At 41.8% G+C, this 18,517-nt stretch overlaps 3 protein-coding genes across 13 annotated transcripts in view; all 3 read right to left on the bottom strand.

Moving 5' to 3' along the window:
- The window catches only part of LOC121202064 (NACHT, LRR and PYD domains-containing protein 12-like), a 290,159-nt gene that overhangs the window by 82,549 nt on the left and 189,093 nt on the right, over positions 1-18,517 (bottom strand). For all 8 annotated transcript variants that reach the window (XM_055506698.1, XM_055506697.1, XM_055506700.1 and 5 more), the window contains 2 exons: positions 15,744-15,917; positions 14,783-14,956 (listed from right to left, as the gene is read on the bottom strand). In XM_055506698.1, coding sequence (XP_055362673.1) covers positions 14,783-14,956; positions 15,744-15,917 — 348 coding nt within the window. The remainder of the gene's footprint in view (positions 1-14,782; positions 14,957-15,743; positions 15,918-18,517) is intronic.
- LOC114850805 (NLR family CARD domain-containing protein 3-like) overlaps positions 1-18,517 on the bottom strand; it is a 78,489-nt gene that overhangs the window by 10,080 nt on the left and 49,892 nt on the right. The window contains exon 1 of one of the 4 annotated variants that reach the window (XM_055506710.1): positions 4,385-4,531. The exons of the other annotated variants lie outside the window; for them this stretch is intronic. The gene's annotated coding sequence lies outside the window, so the exon portion shown is untranslated. Of the gene's footprint in view, positions 1-4,384; positions 4,532-18,517 lie in introns of those variants that run through there. 4 annotated transcript variants of the gene reach the window in all.
- Positions 16,843-18,180, bottom strand: LOC129603751 (NLR family CARD domain-containing protein 3-like). Its single transcript, XM_055506716.1, has 2 exons — positions 17,468-18,180; positions 16,843-17,091 (listed from the first exon to the last, which is right to left on the bottom strand). The coding sequence occupies exons 1-2, from the start codon at positions 18,097-18,099 to the stop codon at positions 17,052-17,054; spliced, it is 672 nt and encodes a 223-aa protein (XP_055362691.1). The 5' UTR covers positions 18,100-18,180; the 3' UTR covers positions 16,843-17,051.

Here is an 18,517-nt window from a genome sequence, read left to right as displayed (position 1 = left end):
GGGGTTCAAGTCTGAGTGAAAGCAGTCTTTTAATTTTAATTATTGGAAAAACAGCGTCTTATCATCATCATGTGACTCAAGAGATGACAACCTTGTATTACTTAGTGCATGTACAGGCTACAATTTTCTTTACGTTTTATTCTTCTTTAATGCACCACACGGGAAGACAGTACGGCACATTTACACTTTTTTCTTTACGCCGCTCTTACCCAACGCGTGTCACCTTTTTCCTGTCCCCCGTCAACAAGGGCAGGTAGGAACTAATGTTAATTACAGATAAAATCACAGTAGCTGAAATGCCACGTTTGCCAAACATAAAATAAAAAAATAAAAAGGAATACTAACTAAGGTTACACTACTACAATTTAAAAAAGTGAATAAGGATGATCTAGACCAGAGGTCTGCCACCGGTAACACCCACATTTCCAATGAAAAAAACACACTGGGAGACACGGAGGGCGGCAATATTAATCATTTGATAACATTCAACATTTGTTTTTTAATCCAAAGAAGACATATAAGTCAGGGCTCAGGTTTAACATTTTATATTTTATTGACAGAGCAACCCGTGCGGCATCACCAGTCAATCTGGAAACGCATTCATTGGTTAGGACACTTTAGGTGTGTGAACTGGGGAGGAGACAGCAGCAGCAACTGAAGAGCGACTGAGTTGATGTCTTCCCCGCTGACAGACGCATTCATTTGATAATGCACTTACCTTGGCTGACAGTTCAGTTGAAAAACACACTGAATCTTTATCAAACCGTCCTTGAATAACATCTATTAACTGCAGTTTCTTCCTTGATTATCCATGATTATTATGGAAGAAGCGCAAATTATCGCCAGTCCAAATTGTGCAATTAATACTGTGTTTACAATAAAGGTAATAAATAATAATAATAGTATTTTCAAATTAAAATGCACTGCATATTTTAAACGAATGTCGAAGTACTACAAATAAATTAGACCAGAAAGCTGCGATAAATAAATACGAGAGTAAACACATGTAGAACAAACTACTTGCTGCATTAATGAGTCTTAGACCTGCAGCTGATCACGCCGCCCGATGCTGCCCAATCTCCCACAGAGCTTTGTCCCGGAGCTGAGGTATTCCTCACCTGCTGATCAAGTAGTAGCAACACATTAGCATGTCTATGCGCCTCTACGAAGAAGGGGGAAGGGATGTGAAGTTTGCCTATGCGACTGTGAGCAAACATGAGACAAACCAAAGTTTGGTCGAACTCAGATCCAAGTCATCTGAGTACAAAGCACATCACATATCATTCGATCTCGTGTTTCATTCAAGCAGTCTGGAGCTCTCTGCTAAGACTGCTGCCCCATGACCCATCCACGGATGAGCTTCGATTAAAAATTAAAAGCAGAGGTTTTTGTTTTTCGTTTTTCTCTAAACAAAAAAACAGTTTTAAATCCAATTCCGTGTGTTTTTGTTAAAAATATTTTTGCGGTGCTTTTATTCAAATCTGTTTGCCGCCCATAGCAAGAGACTTGAGAAAGCCGGTGAAGGTGGATGGATCGGAAATGAAAGTTTTGAAATGTACACAGGCCGAACAAGTGATTTCAGCCACTCAGTTACAATGACACGCACAGTCAAAACAAATTCTTGCTACATCTAGTGCGCCACTCCCTAGTTCCTCTCGTAGCCTGCATTTGCACATCCATACATTTGTGTATTGGTCACGCTCTGTCTGGACACATGACTCCGAAACACGTCACGTGTTTGTGGAAAGGTTTGATGTCTCCACCAAATTATAAGCAGAGGTAACGAGAGAACAACTTTTTTTTTTTCTGTTTGTCTTTAAACAAAAAAAACATCAACTCCAATTCCGTGTTTTTTTGTATCAAACAAATATTTTTGCCTGTTTTGTTGGTTTGTTCGGCGGTGCTTTGATTAAAATCCGTTTGCCGCTCATCGCAAGAGAGGCGAAAACACCGGTGAAAGTGGCTGGATGGACGGATGGGAAATCAAAATGTTAAAACGTACACGGGCTTGATTGATCTCAGCCACTCAGTTACAATGACACGTACAGTCAAAACAAGTCAAACTGCAGGTTTGCAGACACAGATTAAATGCGTACGAACAAACATGTTGCTGTAATGCGTCGCTGTTGATCTGTTGAGTTCTGGCGTCCTGTCAAAGTTACGATCGACAACTGCTGTAAAACAAATTCCTATGATTATTACGGTTATTTACATAAAATCTACGACTATTGAAAAACATTCATTAACAAGTTGTGGAAGTTTAAAATCTAAATAAGCGTCTGTAGTCGCAGATGGACTGTGCTCTACGTCTTTACTTGGCCGTGCCCATTCAAATTATATTAATTAAACCGCGACGCATAATCATGGTATTATGTGAAGTCAATATGTTGTATCAGATGTTAGAGCGGTGGGTGTGTACATATTCTTAAGATACGCCTGCTATTTAAAGATACGAAAAAGCTGAGGAGAATGAAAACAAAAACATCTTGCTGTTGTGGCGCAGGTCTGTTCTAAACGACACAGAACAATTATAACTTTGCAGTGAACAGAAAATAACTAAGCCATCAACAAGTTGTTGCTCTTCACACTCCCCACGTTTGAGCACACATCAGATACTTAATAGTAAAAACTTAATAGTAAAATAGGTCTGGTGTAATATATGTGTGATAGGTAGAAATGAACGTTGGAAAGTTGGACCTCAGTTGTGCTGTAGCGCTTTGGAGGCTTCTGATCAATGCTGCGCCACCTGTTGGTTAAAACGAGACTAACGTCCTGATTTTTTTCAGCCGGCTGCAGGATTAAAAATCTTTAGTCAGCGACCCACCTGCTGCACCGTGGCAACGCAACGGTACTGCAGTGAGAACGCTAGTCACTTTGAATTATTATTATTATCATTGTTATTATTATTATTATTTATTTTTAAATTTTATGATTATACAGGACCACAAAATCAACATGTTGATATATGTTCGAAAGTACTGATTTACTGTACAAACACACTTTACATTACACATACATATACACAATAAAACTACACACTGTTCACAGTTCATGCAATGCATATGATGCATTGCATGAACTACATGAACATAATGCATAAGTCTTTATTTAAACGTTTAATTAATGAAACTGGATATTGAATCAACACTTTTTAATAATGCATTTCCACTTGAAGAATTCATTTACAAAATGCATATTGAATTGTCAATTGCAAACTGCATTGCCATTTGAATAAAGACTACTGTACAAAAAACGAAATGCATTTTTTTAAATTTTTTTATTTATACATTTAATTAATAAAACTGAGATTGTGAATTGTATTTTGAGTCTGAAAAACTTCCATACAGGCAACGTTCAAACAGCGTCAGACTGATTGTAGTTAAACAATCAAAATTGTTTACATAGATCCTGTAGTGACGGAGAAGCCAAGGTGCTGCACCGTGGTCAAGTTAGTTTGACGTTGGGCACCCAACAGACATTCGACGGAAAGTACCTCGTGTTCGCTTCGCGGTCACGAAACCGCTCGGCACATGAAGATGTTGACTTAGGGACCGTCGATAAATTATTTGGATTTTCACGAAATTAATTATTCAATAGCGTCCAAACCATATGACCTACTGGTTCAAAACCTTCTCCAAAATGTGTGTCTACATCTTCTTCACATGGCACAGCCATTGTGAAGCTCCAAAAACATTTTGGAGCAGGCTTTGAACTAGTAGGTCATATGGTATGGATGGTATTGAAATATTACAGTAATATTTATACTAAAATATTTCAGAAAAATATGCAACATCACTATTTCCATATAGAAATGGCTGTGCCTTGTGAAGAAGATGTAGACACACATTTCGGAGCAGGTTTTGGACCAGTAGGTCATATGGTTTGGACGCTATTGAAAAATGAATTTCTTGAAAATCAAAATAATTTATCGACGGTCCCTAAGTCAACGTCTTCATGTATGGAGCGGTCTCGTTCTGTGTCCTCGTAGCGAACACGAAACACGGATCGCTTGTTCAAACACGGACCGCTTGTCTGGAGGTACTTTCGATCGAATGTCTGTTGAAGGTCCAACGTCAAACTAACTTCACCGCGGTACGTGACGCTTCCTGCTTCAAACAACTGAACGACGAGCGTCACCAGTTAACATAGCCGCTGGAAAGCTCAGAACACCGACAGGAAAGCAGAAAAGCACCACATCTCTGGACCTCAGTCAGTCTGAGCGGTCAGTACCATCGACTGTGAGCTCAGAACCAGAACCAGGACAAATAACAACTCCTCACATCCGCTTCTGGTCAGTGTTAGTTTGACGGAAGTGGATCGTGTCTCTTCTTCCTCTACATTAACAAACAGACTCAGTAACAGTAATGTTGTTAAACTCACTCACCTCCTCTTTTCTTCTTCTTCTTGGTGTTTATTTATCTTTTGTTCCTTCTGCTCTATTTTCTCACAATGGAGTGTGAACTCGACGACACTTTTGGTATTCGCGCCTGTACCTGTATCGTGTGAACAATGAAACTTCTCTGCAGGAAACTGAGTGAGTTTCCAGGAACTAATTCTTAATGTGTGACGCAGCACGTAAACAGTGAATGTTATATAAAACCCGTTAAAGCCTCCAGCTGATCAGTTGGAGCCAGTAACATGTTTACGTTTTTCATCTCCTGATGTCTTTACTGCTTAAAGTGCACAGTGCTGTTCCTAGATGCATTGATAGAAGTTAATTGAGTTGATTCCAGCTTGTATTTGTGTTATTCTCTACTGACTCGTGGGGCCGACTAAGCAGCTACAGGTTCAATGTCTTTGTCTCCAAGGTATTTAATTATTGAGACGTACACAATGATTTGAGCAAAGATGCAACATATTTCTAGATTTGTGTTGATTATACTTTTAACTATGGAAAAGTAAAATTGATTTGCTCCCAACTAAGAATTACACTTTGGAGCAAGGTTAAATTTTTAAAAATCATGGGTTCTCATGTTTTTGACTTGTCTAGGTAAAAAGTTAAAATATTGATCAGTATTTAATCAAAGTTAAAGATTTTACTGAATTTATGCCTGTGCTCTGAGGAAGAGCAAAACAATTAGCTGTAAAGTATTGGAGTAATGTCATAAGTAGGATTTTTTTCAGTGTAGTCCACCTGTGAGCAGCTACATGACAGTAGCTACCTCCTGTTTTCGGTTTGCCAGAATCTCTTTGAGGCCGACCGATAGTCCTCCTCCTGGGCCACCTGGGATGTACCAGTCTCACAGGTTAACATGACTGTGTAATTATTGACTTGTATAATTTATCAAATGGCTGTAATATAATATATGTGGGAAAAGTAACTGCTAAAATAATTGACGAAAGAAAATGTGGCTGTGATACCTCTGAATCTGAATTGTACTAAATTAAAATAACCTGACACCTGACAAAGTTTGTCCCAGAACAGAGGAACAAACACACACAGCTGTGAAGTTACTGGTTCCTCCACTTAACCGTGGAATATAACATGACTGACTTCAAAGCCAAGTCCTTCCATCATCAGCAGCAGCAGCAGTCAGATGAGCTGAGGATGAAGCCAGTGTGTCATGAGGGATACATCCATTATCCCACTGATAACTGAGCAGGTTAGAAAGCACCAATAGAATGATTCCACTGGTCCACACATGCTCTCATACGTAGCAGGTACCGACTGTGGGAGGAGGAACAGGAGAACCAGCACAGACTCATGGGTGGAGAACAGATTAAATTGTACTGGTGAGAGATGGATTCATGTTTATGGGGAAGTTGAGGCCCAGTCTGTGGTCATGTAGTGTCACTGCTGCCTGCTGCCAGCAGAGGACGCCACATGCACAACAGCTGAAGCTGTTTGCAGTGAGGAGGAAGTGAGTCCTGATGAAACTCTGACAACACAGACAGAAAGGCCAAGAGCCAAGTCAGTGCAGATAATGACTGACAGCTCACATCATGTGAAGTTACACAAAATGCTGCTAAGGCTTTAAGACAACAAGCATGAAGCTGATGTTATTTTACAACAACCTACATCATTGTGCGGCACCCAGTGGGAAGTGTTTTGCCAGAAGTGGGGCTTGAACCTAGAACCCTCTTATTCCCAAGTCAGTGATCCACCTACTGAGCTACATCTGCACAAGAATCACCAGGAAGATGAAACCTTTCTCAGTGTGAAGAGAACCAAGCGTGAAGATCATTTATTTAGTGAGTTTATATCCTATTATTTGAGCCATCTACATGTACAGTATATGGTTCAAACACACAAACAACTTTGTCTTTAAGCCAATTGGTGTGTGTGTGTGTGTGTGTGTGTGTGTGTGTGTGTGTGTGTGTGTGTGTGTGTGTGTGTGTGTGTGTGTGTGTGTGTGTGTGTGTGTGTGTGTGTGTGTGTGTGTGTCTTTATTGGAGGGAGCTACTCCGCTTCTAAATATAAGTTAGGTTGAACTGAGCAGAATGTTGTGACTCAGTGGTGGTACAGTATGGAAGAGGAGATGGTTCGCATGAACATGTGATTTCCCATGTGTGTGTCTGCTGCTTGGTGAACTTCCTGGAAAATGTGTTTCTCTGGTTATCTATAGTCTAGTACACTGATCTGATTGTCTGGTAATCACAAACCGAGGTCCTCACACGCAACATGCTCACGTCCACGTTGTCTAATATGTGAACACTGGAATCTGTCATAACCTGGACTTTTATTTTGCCACTTCCTGTTTCATTTTCATGCATTTCCAGTTTTGTCCTGTCATGTTTAGTTTAGCTTTACTTTTTTGTCACTGATTTTCCAGTCATAGTAATCAGTCGTAGTATTTAGTCTCTAGTACTCACCATGTCTAGTTGCCAGACATGTTCCTCGTGTAACCTAGTGTCATCAATTACTGGCTTATAAATGATGAAAAAGTGAATCTGCTGATTTCTCATAAGCAAACCAAAGCTGCTTTATCTGTATTAGATTTTTGATTTTCCATGTCAATGAAATTATTAAAGGACTATTCAGCAGTGGCTTAAAATGCATGTTCTGAACTAGTTACTACTGTGTTTATAGTATATGGAACCAACACACAATAAACTACACTGCCTGTTAATTGTCCATTTTATGATCTCTGGGTTTTCTTGAGAATCCAATAAAATGCAGCATGTTCCCTCAGCATCGCTGCTGTTCCTGCACTGAGTCCAGTCAGGAAACTTTCCTCTGAAACACCAGTCACACTTGATCCTGGTGAGACGCTGAAACCAGCTGTGTAGAACTCAGTGCTGTGGTTCTCCATGAGCCTGGACGGTGTGAGGAGGACACGGTGAGTCCTGGTGAGTCACAGTCACCTGCTTGTGTCCGTCCCTCCTCCACTCTCTCCCCCTGGGGGTTATTTTTGCTGTCATGTCAGGCCCCACGGCTCAGACCACGTGTACACACTGAACCACACACCCTCCGCCTGGTTCCACTCGTCCTCAGCTGACACTGTGGGACCGAGCAGACCTCACCAAAGGAAAGTGGAGTGGAATCTGCTGTAAACTGAGACGAACAACAGGCTCACAGACAAACACATTTACACACTGGGGAAACAAACACACAGAGAAAGCTTGTTTTACTTCAGCATGACGGACACCGCGGCCGATGACGACAAGGACCCTGATATTGAGCTTTTTGTGAAGGTGTGTGTTCTGGAACGTGGACACTTTTCTCCACCTTTCTCAGTCTTGTCCAGTGTTTGACCTCTGACCTTTACTTTTAAACAGGCTCCACTATGAGTCACATCGGATATTTATTGTGTTTATTGGTTAATGTTTTCACAATGAGTCATTCTGTTGAATGTAACCACACAAAAACCCTGTCAGCTGCATTCAAGGACCCCCGGAAATTTGCTAAACAATTCCTTTTGCTTGTCTTCTACTATTGTAATCTCAGCCTTCCAGGTTATTCTGTACTTTCTATAATGTTAACCTAGACAGCATTAATGCTAATTCATCAAAACAGTCTTAATGTCACAATATTTTCACAGACCAGTGTTCCGTATTAATTCGTGACTTAACTAGCGACCGACTTCTGAGCGCTGCACTGGTTGCTCTTAGTGACGGCAGCAGTTTGAAGCAGGAAGAAGCATTTTATCTGTCCATGACGATGCCGTGTAAATGTTGTGTTAATGTCTTGTCTGTACACGATTTCAGTAAATGTAGTTGTACAAGAAACAATCTGACAGTTTGAACGTCGCTCGTGTTGTAGTTACATGTTTGTCACATTGTGCAGAAGCAGAGTAGCTTCTCATTCATTCTGGTCAATTTAGTTATAGTTATTCAGTGACGTCTATGTTTTTGTTTTCTTGTCCATGAGCTTTTCTGTACGACATCAAACTGTTATTGGCAAAAAAAATGAGAATTAAAATGTCAAAGAGCAGCAACGAGGACACAGGTTATACAGTAACAAAATGCTTTATAAACAATCTGTCTGTGACAAAAACGTCTACTTCATATTACAACACTACAGCATTAATGTGTGAAAACACACAAAAATGCAAGTGAGGTAGTAAATTATACACATGAAAATCCATCAACACTGTCCCGATGTGTAACTACTGCATCTTACACTTCCTTTCCCACATGATCCTGGTGGACTGGACACCAGGAGCTGGAGCAGCTGGTCTCAGATCAGTTCACACAGAGAGTCGTCTCCACTGGTTCTGGTTCCTCCGTCAGTCAGTTGTGGATAAAGCTCTGCTCCCAGTAACATGCACCAGCCAGAACCTCCACACACACACTGCTGCTGCTTCTACATCTAGATCAGTACCAGCTGCAGAGAGAATGAGAGCAGAGAGCAGATCAGTGAGTGTCTACAGAGACTCCCTTCATCATCTGTCACATCCAGGACAAAGAGCAGCAGGACTTCAGTCGTGTTCAGAACAGAAGTGGAGCAGCTAATGAGCTTCCTTTTAGCTCACTGGCCTGACAGTGCGGGACTCAGATGTGATGACTGGACTTCAGCAGAGGTTCTGCTCTGGACCAGCACCACATGGTTACTACATGGAACCATGGTTCTATCAGCCAGACTGATCTCAGAGCTGTGACACACATGAACCTGATCAGTAGTTAGTGTTGATGCTACGACACTTTGATGAGTGACTGGAGCTTTATAGGAAACACTGGATCTCTGCTGTGACACTAACTGAGTTCAGTCCAATACTGCTGAAAGCAGCACAGACTGACTCTACTGACCTCAGAGTCTGCAGTCCATAGTCTGGACTCTGCACCAGGTCAAGAAGATGCTTCACTGATGAAACCTGAAGGTTGTTGAATCTCAGGTCCAGTTGTTTCAGATGTGACGGGTTGGACTTCAGAGCTGAGACCAGAGAATCACAGCTGATCTCTGACAAACTGCAGCCCCACAATCTGAATAAAGAATCAAAGATGTGGATCAAAGCATTAATAATGAGTCAGATTTGTCCTGATCACTGATGTTTAGTCTAAAATGAGATAATTGACTTTGTGCTTGTGTTGTTGTGTCGTCATGATCTCAGCTTCTACACATCATCCACATGTCAGCACAACATTCATACACCTGTTGACGTCAGCACTGATTCACAAGCTGCTGCTGGAACCAGTAGAAAACCAGACGTGTTGGATCAAAGACTTCATCTGGTTCCTTTCATTCATCGTCTTCTCTCTAAATCTGAACTATTCTGTTGATATCAGCAATGATTTACAAGCTGCGGTTGACCTCAGTCACATCTGGAATCAGTAGAGAAGCTGATGGACTGAAACTCGATTGAAACCAAATATTAGTTGTGATTTTCTCTGATTCTTGTGATAAAGTGATGAATTAAAACCAACCAACAATGGACATTTTCTGCAGCTGCTTCACAAACATCAGTGAGAAATGTATGAGTGTGAACTTGTGCAGGTTTCATCTCAGTCAAATGTAAATTGCATTGCATGGAAGGACAGTCTAATAAAATATAAAAAAGCACTTTGTGCTGCTAGAAAAACATATTATTCCTCCCTAATTGAGAAAAACAAAAACAACCCCAGGTTTCCTTTCAGCACTGTAGCCAGGCTGACTAAGAGTTATAGCTTTGTTGAGTCTACTATCCCCTTAAATCTCAGCAGCAATGACTTTATGAACTACTTTACTAAAAAATTATCATCATTAGAAAAAACTTTCAGAAGCGACTTCTTCCAAATGACAGAAAGCACTGTCTAGATCCATCAACTTTAAATTTACCAAATCCTCTGTCTTACCTGGACAGCTTCTTCCCCATAACTCATATGGAGTTAACCTCAATAATCAACTCTTCCAAGTCGTCTACTTGTCTTTTAGGTCCAATCCCAACCAGATTACTCAAAGAAGTTCTAGCTTTAATCAGCTCGTCCATATTAAATCAAATCAACCAATCTTTACATTCAGGGTATGTACCACAGGCTTTTAAGGTGGCTGTGGTCAAACCTCTATTAAAAAAAAAACAACCCTGGACTGGAGAACTAGCCAACTATAGGCCCATTTCAAATTTACCCTTTATTTCCAAGATTCTTGAAAAAATCGTGGCTACAATACAATTGATCATAAGATTCTATTACAGACACTAGAACATAGAATCGGGATTAAAGGAACAGCATTTGGATGGTTTAAATCCTATTTGGTGAACAGATTCCAGTTTGTTCATGTTGAAATTTTAGAAAGATAGACAACGTTAGCTTTCATCTCTTCGCATTTGCAGGACACGTCTCGTATGTCAAGTCGTCCGAAGCAAAAGCATTCAAAAACAACATCCGACTAATGCCTTTCAAACTAAAACCTTTCTCGAACTTCATGAGGGATGCAGGCAAACGACAATTGAGGAATTCTCCACATACACAAGGATTAGCTATGGAGTACCACAGGGTTCTGTGCCTGGTCCAATTCTGTTTAGCCTATACATGTCTCCTCTAGGTGAGATTATTTGAAAGCATTCTATTAATTTTCATTGTTACGCATATGATACTCAGCTATATATGTCCTTGGAACCAAATGAAACAGATCAACTAGTCAAAATTCAGGGTAGTTTAAAAGACATCAAATCCTGGATGTCCCAAAACTTCCTTGAACTAAATTCAGATAAAACTGAAATTCTTATTGTTGGGCCTAAAAATCTGAGAGAGACACTAGTGAGTCAGATAGCCACCCTGGATGGCATAACATTAGCTTCAGATTCTACTGTGAGGAACCTTGGTGTCATCTTTGACCAGGATCTCTCTTTTACATCATACATTAAAAATACCTCAGGACTGCCTACTTCCATCTTAGAAATATAGCTAAAATCAGAAGCATCCTCTCTCAGAGCGATGCAGAGAAACAGATCCATGCATTTGTTACCTCTAGGCTGGACTCCTGTAACTCCTTACTCATAAGATGTCCTAACAGCTCCTTAAAAAGCCTACAGCTCATTCAAAATGCTGCAGCCAGAGTTCTGACAGGACTTAGAAAGAGAAATCACATTTCTCCTACATTAGCTTCTCTGCACTGGCTGCCTGTAAAATGTAGGATAGAATTCAAAAATCTCCTACTCACATACAAAGTACTCAATGATAAAGCTCCTTATCTTAAAGACCTCATAGTTCCTTATGCTCCCAGCAGAACACTTCGTTCTCAGAGCCTTGGGTTACTGGTGGTTCCTAGAGTGTTTAAATGTAGAACAGGGGGCAGAGCTTTTAGCTCCAAGCTCCTCTCCTCTGGAACCAGCTCCCTCTTCAGGTTCCAGAAGCTGACACACTCCCCACCTTTAAGATCAGGCTTAAAACCTTCCTTTTTGATAAAGCTTATAGTTAGAGATGGTTCAGGTCACTGGCAATGATTGTTAGTGACAGGAACCATCTCTTAGTTAAGCTGCAATAGACATAGACTGCTGAGGGACTTAATTTATACACTGAGCTCCTCTGTTTCCTTCTACCTCCTCTGTCCAATAACCTCCCATCTTTGTCCCATGTTTAACTAACCTTGTCTCTTTCTCTCAAGTAGTTGTACTTCTCTCTCTCTCTGAGTGAGGTGGCGTGTGAGAGTCGTGAGTGTCGACGGAGCGATTAACCTGTTTTTGATGTGCATTCGAATTAATATTTACTTTTTGCTCATGAGGGTGTTTTCGGTGAAGGTTGGTTTATTGTTTTGGTGTGTACATATCAAGGGTTGGGGGTGTTTTTGAGGGTTTTTTTCCGTGTTTTTTGCCGCTGGCGTCTGCAGGTGCAGACTTCCGGCTGGTGCTAGCATGATGCTAACCGAGCTAACGCGGAAGCACGGCCTGAGGATCGCCGCTGCTTATCGCTTTTCTGTGGACGAGTGCGCGGTTGCTGTGGCTGCGGTTGTCGGTCCGCTCAGCCTAAAATCAGCTGCGAGAATGAACGGAGCGATCGTTATCAACGGTGATTCCATCTCCGTATCTCCTCTCACGCAACCTGCTAAAAAGGTAACGGTGTCCAACGTCCCACCTTTCATCAGCGACGAACTGTTGAGAAAAGAACTGTCCAGGCACGGAAAAATAGTCTCTCCCATTAAAAAGTTACCATCGGGCTGTAAACAGTGGGAACTGCGTCACGTGATTTCTCACAGGCGTCAGGTCTACATGGTCCTTAACAATAAGGAGGAAGAACTGAATCTTGGCTTTAGGCTCAGAATTGATGACTACGACTATGTTCTGTTCATAACGTCAGAGACTATGAAATGCTTTGGATGTGGCAAAGAGGGACATTTAGTCAGAGCCTGTCCAGACAAAGCTGGAGGCGACTTCCACTCGGGTGCAGGAGGCCGTTCAGCTGGAGGCCATGCAGCCGGCTATGGAGGAGAGGCCCAGCACGGAGAAAAGGAGCAGGATGGAGGAATGGATGGATCGGAGGACAGTGGAGAAGGTGCAGACGAACAGGAGGACGGTGGAGAAGGTGCAGACAAGCAGGAGGAGGCCGGTGGTGAAGAAACAAAAGTAGTGAGTGGAGACACTGTGGTCGAGACTGACAACGAACGGTCTAAACAGGCTGAAGTTGAGACTGTAAATGGAAGCGAAGTTGCTGTCAACTGTGGGAAGGCAGAACAGAAGTGATATAGAAATGTGTAATCAGGACCCAAATGTAAACAGTGCTGTAGCTGCAGAGAAGGCAGGGATGGGTGATGGTAGGAAAGGACATACAAAAAGAAAAAGCGACACCACTGTTGATGACACAGATGATCAGTCAGGAACTGGGAAAAAGGTAAAGGGCCAAAAGCCAGACAGCCGACCTGTGACTCAGACCTCAGTGAGGATGAGTTTTCTCTCAGCTCTGACGGTGAAATGTCTGACTGTAGATCTCAGTCACCGGAGCCCAAGACCTACTCGGTTGATCGGGTTAAACTGTTCTTACAGCACACGAAAAATAAGAGTGGTGTGAAGATTGACGATTACTTCTCAGATGACGAATGTTTTGTGAACTCGGTCTATGACCAAATGGGAAGCAGAGGAAAAGGAGGTTACACAAACCAGGAAGTTGTTAGGTTAAAGAAGATACTGCTCAAAATGAACAGAGATCTGGATGATGGCGTTTTTTAAGTTTGTCACCATGCTGCTATGTTTTTTATGTGATTTGTTCCTGTGTCTTCTTTTTGAGCTTTTTTGAAAATGATTATCTTTTTTTCATTTTAACCCTGTGCTGTGATTGTAATTTTTTAAACTATTCTTGTCATGAGTTTATTTAAAACTGACTAATAAAGTCTTGTGAAAAATCAAATCTCTCTCTCTCGCTCTCTCACTCTCTCTCTCTCTGTCCTCCACTCTGTCCTCACCTACAGGTATCATTGGACTCTAAGTTTGGTGTCTGCGATGGGCAGCTGCGGATCCAACCATCCTGCCTGTGCTCTGTTGTTGCTTGTTGTTGTTGCTGTGCTTTTCTCTCTCTCTATCCCCTCACCCCAACTGGTCGAGGCAGATGGTCGCCCACATCCAGCCTGGTTCTGCTGGAGTTTTTCCTCTCCACTGTTGTTGTCAAATTAAATGCTTGCAGTATGTGGGATTTGTTGGGTTTAGTTGCGTGAGGTCTTAAACCTTACTTTGTAAAGTGCCTTGAGATAACTTTGTTTTGATTTGGCGCTATATAAATTGAATTGAATTGAATTCAAACACTTTGATGACAACTCACTGAAATAAAGTGAAACTGCAGAAGAACAAGAATGTAATGAATGAGTTTGGGGTTCGGATGAATTGGACTTTGTGTTGATGTGAACTGACTGTCGTGTTCACAGCTGGAAAGACCTGGGTTCAGCAGGAGCCTTTCTGTATGGGCGTGAGGGAAATTGCTGTGAATATTTTGTATTCACAGACAAAATGAGGAACGAAAGAGGACCACATACATTAACACAAATACACGTAACTTTCAGGTCGTCCTTGAATAACAACAGATATAAATTATATAATATTGATATAAACAGAAGGATTGTTGTATACAGACAATATATATACTGTACTGTACTGTAGATACACAAATGTGATTGTAAAGAGAAAGTCTGTGCATCAACAGTTTGGTTCTGCTGAGCAGAGGTTTCTCCTCCTGCTCTGTCATGTGTCTCACACTCACTCTCTGAGAACATGTTCAACTCAACAATCATCTGAAGACAACTGTTAATAAACACGTTTAACTATTGAGTTCACACAACTAAAACATAATTAGTCTGTTAGAAAAAGAAACAATTTAGGATCAACATATAAAAAATATTGTTTGATGTTGTTGTTTGTGTTTCAGTGTTGAAACCTGCTGGTTCCCTGAAGCAGAACCACAGTCAGAACCTAGAACCTAGAACAGTAACAGTCAGTGAACTGACCTCAGAGTCTCCAGTCGACAGTGACGACTCTCCAGAAAACCACACAGATGCTTCACTCCTGAATCCTGCAGGTTGTTGTCACTCAGGTCCAGTTGTGTCAGATGTGACGGGTTGGACTTCAGAGCTGAGACCAGAGAATCACAACTGATCTCTGACAAACTGCAGCAATTCAATCTGAATAAAGAACCAAAGATGAAACAGTAGAAAACACAGTCAGTTGAAACCATTTGTAACAACTGCCCCTTCGCGCCACTTGAGGCGCTGTTTTGTTTCCTCCTTGTGTTGAGATCATTTCCTGTGTGTTGCCAGGTCTGATGAAGGATGTGAATCACTGGGCCTAATGGTATTTAAGTCTGGCCTTTTGTTTCATTCTTGCTGGTGTGTCGTGGGTCGTAAGCTTGAAGCTGCGTCCAGGTTACAATAAGTTAAAGAGGTGTTTTCTGTCATTTGATGTCCTGTCCTTTGTTGTTGGATCACGGAGCGTAATTATATAGAGTCATTAGTTTAGTCGTTACCTGCACAGCAGTGATTTTTACTTCTCACATTTTGTGCCGTGCAGTGAGTTTGTATAGTTTTCATGTCCGCCTGTGTTATTGTTAATCCAGCAAACGCTGAGTTTGTTTGTGCCTGTTTAATAAATGATTGTGTTAACTTTTACTTCTTCCCCTCCATGTTCCCCATGACCTGGTCTGTGGTTCCAGGGGAACGTTCAGGGTTCTAAACAGAGTGATTCATTTCTTATTCTCTGCTCCTCCTCCAATCAAACATCATCCACTGTCTGTGGTGTTTGATGATCATTAATGAGCTTTAAACCATCGTCAACACTTACTGACTATTTACTTCCTTACTTTTAGTCATCGAGTTAAATGTGATCAGTCGTGAAGGTGATTTGACCTCATAATAAACCTGCTACAGTTCACATCACATTAAACTCACACAAAACTAAAACATAGATTCTGACCTCAGAGTCTCCAGTCGACAGTGACGACTCTCCAGAAAACCACACAGATGCTTCACTCCTGAATCCTGCAGGTTGTTGTTACTCAGGTCCAGTTGTGTCAGATGTGACGGGTTGGACTTCAGAGCTGAGACCAGAGAATCACAGCTGATCTCTGACAAACTGCAGCCACTCAATCTGAATAAAGAATCAAAGATGTGGATCAAAGCATTAATAATGAGTCAGATTTGTCCTGATCACTGATGTTCAGTCCTAAATGAGCAGAGTGACTTTGTGCTTGTGTTGTTGTGTCGTCATGATCTCAGCTTCTACACATCATCCACATGTCAGCACAACATTCATAGACCTGTTGATGTCAGCACTGATTCACAAGCTGCTGCTGGAACCAGTAAAAAACCAGACGTGTTGGATTAAAGACTTCATCTGGTTCCTTTCATTCATCGCCTTCTCTCTAAATCTGAACTATTCTGTGTCGTCTGATGGAAAATGTTCAGACTAATGTTTGGATCAAACTCCAAACTGACCATTTTTGATAAAGTGAATAATCTTTAGAACTGATCCCACTCAGATGGATGTTCTCTCCTCTGGATCTACATGGAACCTAGAACCTTCTGTAGCAACATGTCTGCAGCCTCATATTCATGCTCCTGTTTCCTGCTTGTGTCTCTACGAAGTGACATCATTGTCTGACAGGAAGCATCACACACAGGTTGAAGTGTCGCCTGTTGATGGAGACGAATCAGACGCCACTAAAGATCCTTCAAACATGTGGAGACATGATTTACTCTGAGTCTCTGCTGCTGTGTCACATTTAAGGATTGACTTTGGTAGAAAGAAAACATCACAAAATTCTCTTTGTGAGCTTCATAGACCTTATAAAGCCACAAAAAAACTTTCCTTCAGGTTTCTGACAGTCTGAAAGTCTTTTTTCATTCTAGATTCAAGTGGAGACGTTGGAAATGATGAGCTGAAAAACTGCTGCTGAGACATGAACCAGGAAAAACACTGACCTCAGAGTCTCCAGTCGACAGTGAGGACTCTCCAGTCCAGCACACAGAACCTTCACTGATGAGTCCTGCAGGTTGTTGTAGCTCAGGTTCAGATGTGTCAGATGTGACAGGTTGGACTTCAGAGCTGAGGCCACAACTTCACAGTGAGTCTCTGTGAGTCCACAGGTAAAAAGTCTGTGATGACAGAAAATATAAAGTCTATAAATGTGAAGTGTCTGTGACACAAACTGACTTCATGAATGTTGATGCTGAAGCAGCTGTAGCTCAGTTGGTCACATCCATCACAAAGTGTGAAGCTCTGTTAGTTCCACCAGATGCCAGAAATTAGAACCAAAGTGAGTCTGGACAGAACCAGAAGAACCAAAGACAGATCATAGAAACATGTTGCAGACGCTTCATCCACTGAAAGAAACGACCATCAGCTGTGATCACATGTCAACTGTCAAAAGCTTTTAGCAGAAACTCTTTAGAGCTAAAGTTTCTCTGTTGGATTTGACTTAAAGCTCCATCGAGCAAAGAAAGACAGAAGATCCTGATGTTCACTAACTTTATAGCTGCTTTTATCTTATCCCCAACAAAGACGTTTTCTAGGAACCAGTAGTTGATGTTTTCACTCTGTGAACTTTTAGATTCTGTGTGAAGTGTTTCTCTTTAACAGTGAGGCTTCAGCTTCATGTTGCTGTAGAATATTAATGATCACATTAACGTTGGACTTACTGAGCCTTTCTGCAGTTCCTCACAGCTGGGATCAGTCTCTGTCGTCCCTCCACTGATGTGTTGTACTGGTTCAGGTCCAACTCATCCAGAACCTCCTCTGACATCTGCAGCATGTAGGCCAGAGCTGAGCACTGGATCAAGGAGAGTTCCTCCTTTGATCTGTTCTCTGACTTCAGGAACTCTTGGATCTGCTGATGGACTGAGTGGTCGTTCATCTCCATCAGACAGTGGAAGATGTTGATGCTTCTGTCTGGACAGATTCTATCACTGTTCATCTCCTTCAGGTTCTTGATGATTCTCTGGATGGTTTCTGGCCTGTTCTCTGTGTGACCCAACAAACCTCCTAAGATTCTCTGGTTGGACTCCAGACAGAGGCCATGAAGGAAGCGAACAAACAGGTCCAGGTGGCCACTTGGACTGAGGAGGGATTTAAACATGGTTCTACTCAGGACAACATCCAGAGATGAATAGTCTTTGTTATAATAATAAAAAGAAGAAAAATGATGATATTTATTTGTTCCGTCTTTCCTCAGAAACTCCTCCAGTTCCTCCATCTTCCCATTGGTGTAACAGAGCATCATGTGAACAGCAGCCAGAAACTCCTGAACGCTCACATGAACAAAGCTGAACATCTTGTCCTTGGTTTTCCTCCCTCGCTCCTGTTTAAAGATCTCTGTGAACACTCCTGAACACACTGAGGCTCCACTGACATCGATGCCCCAGGAACGCTGCGTACATCTCCGTCAGGGTCTTTGGCAGCTCTCCTCCCTCTCTGGTTTCCAGCAGATCCTCCAGAACCGTAGCAGTGATCCAGCAGAAGACTGGGATGTGGCACATGATGTGGAGGCTTCGTGCCATCTTGATGTGGGACATGATTGTGTTGCTCTGCTCCTCATCTGTGAATCTCTTCCTGAAGAACTCCTCCTTCTGTGGGTCAGTGAACCCTCTGACCTCCGTCACCACCTCAACAAAGTCTCCATGAATCTGATTGGCTGCTGCAGGTCGTGTGGTGATCCAGATGCGAGCAGAGCGTAGTAGTTTTCCTCTGAT

Source organism: Betta splendens, unplaced genomic scaffold (assembly GCF_900634795.4).
Source record: "Betta splendens unplaced genomic scaffold, fBetSpl5.4 scaffold_29, whole genome shotgun sequence".
Lineage (NCBI taxonomy): Eukaryota > Metazoa > Chordata > Actinopteri > Anabantiformes > Osphronemidae > Betta > Betta splendens.
This window is presented reverse-complemented; position numbering and strand designations above follow the sequence as displayed.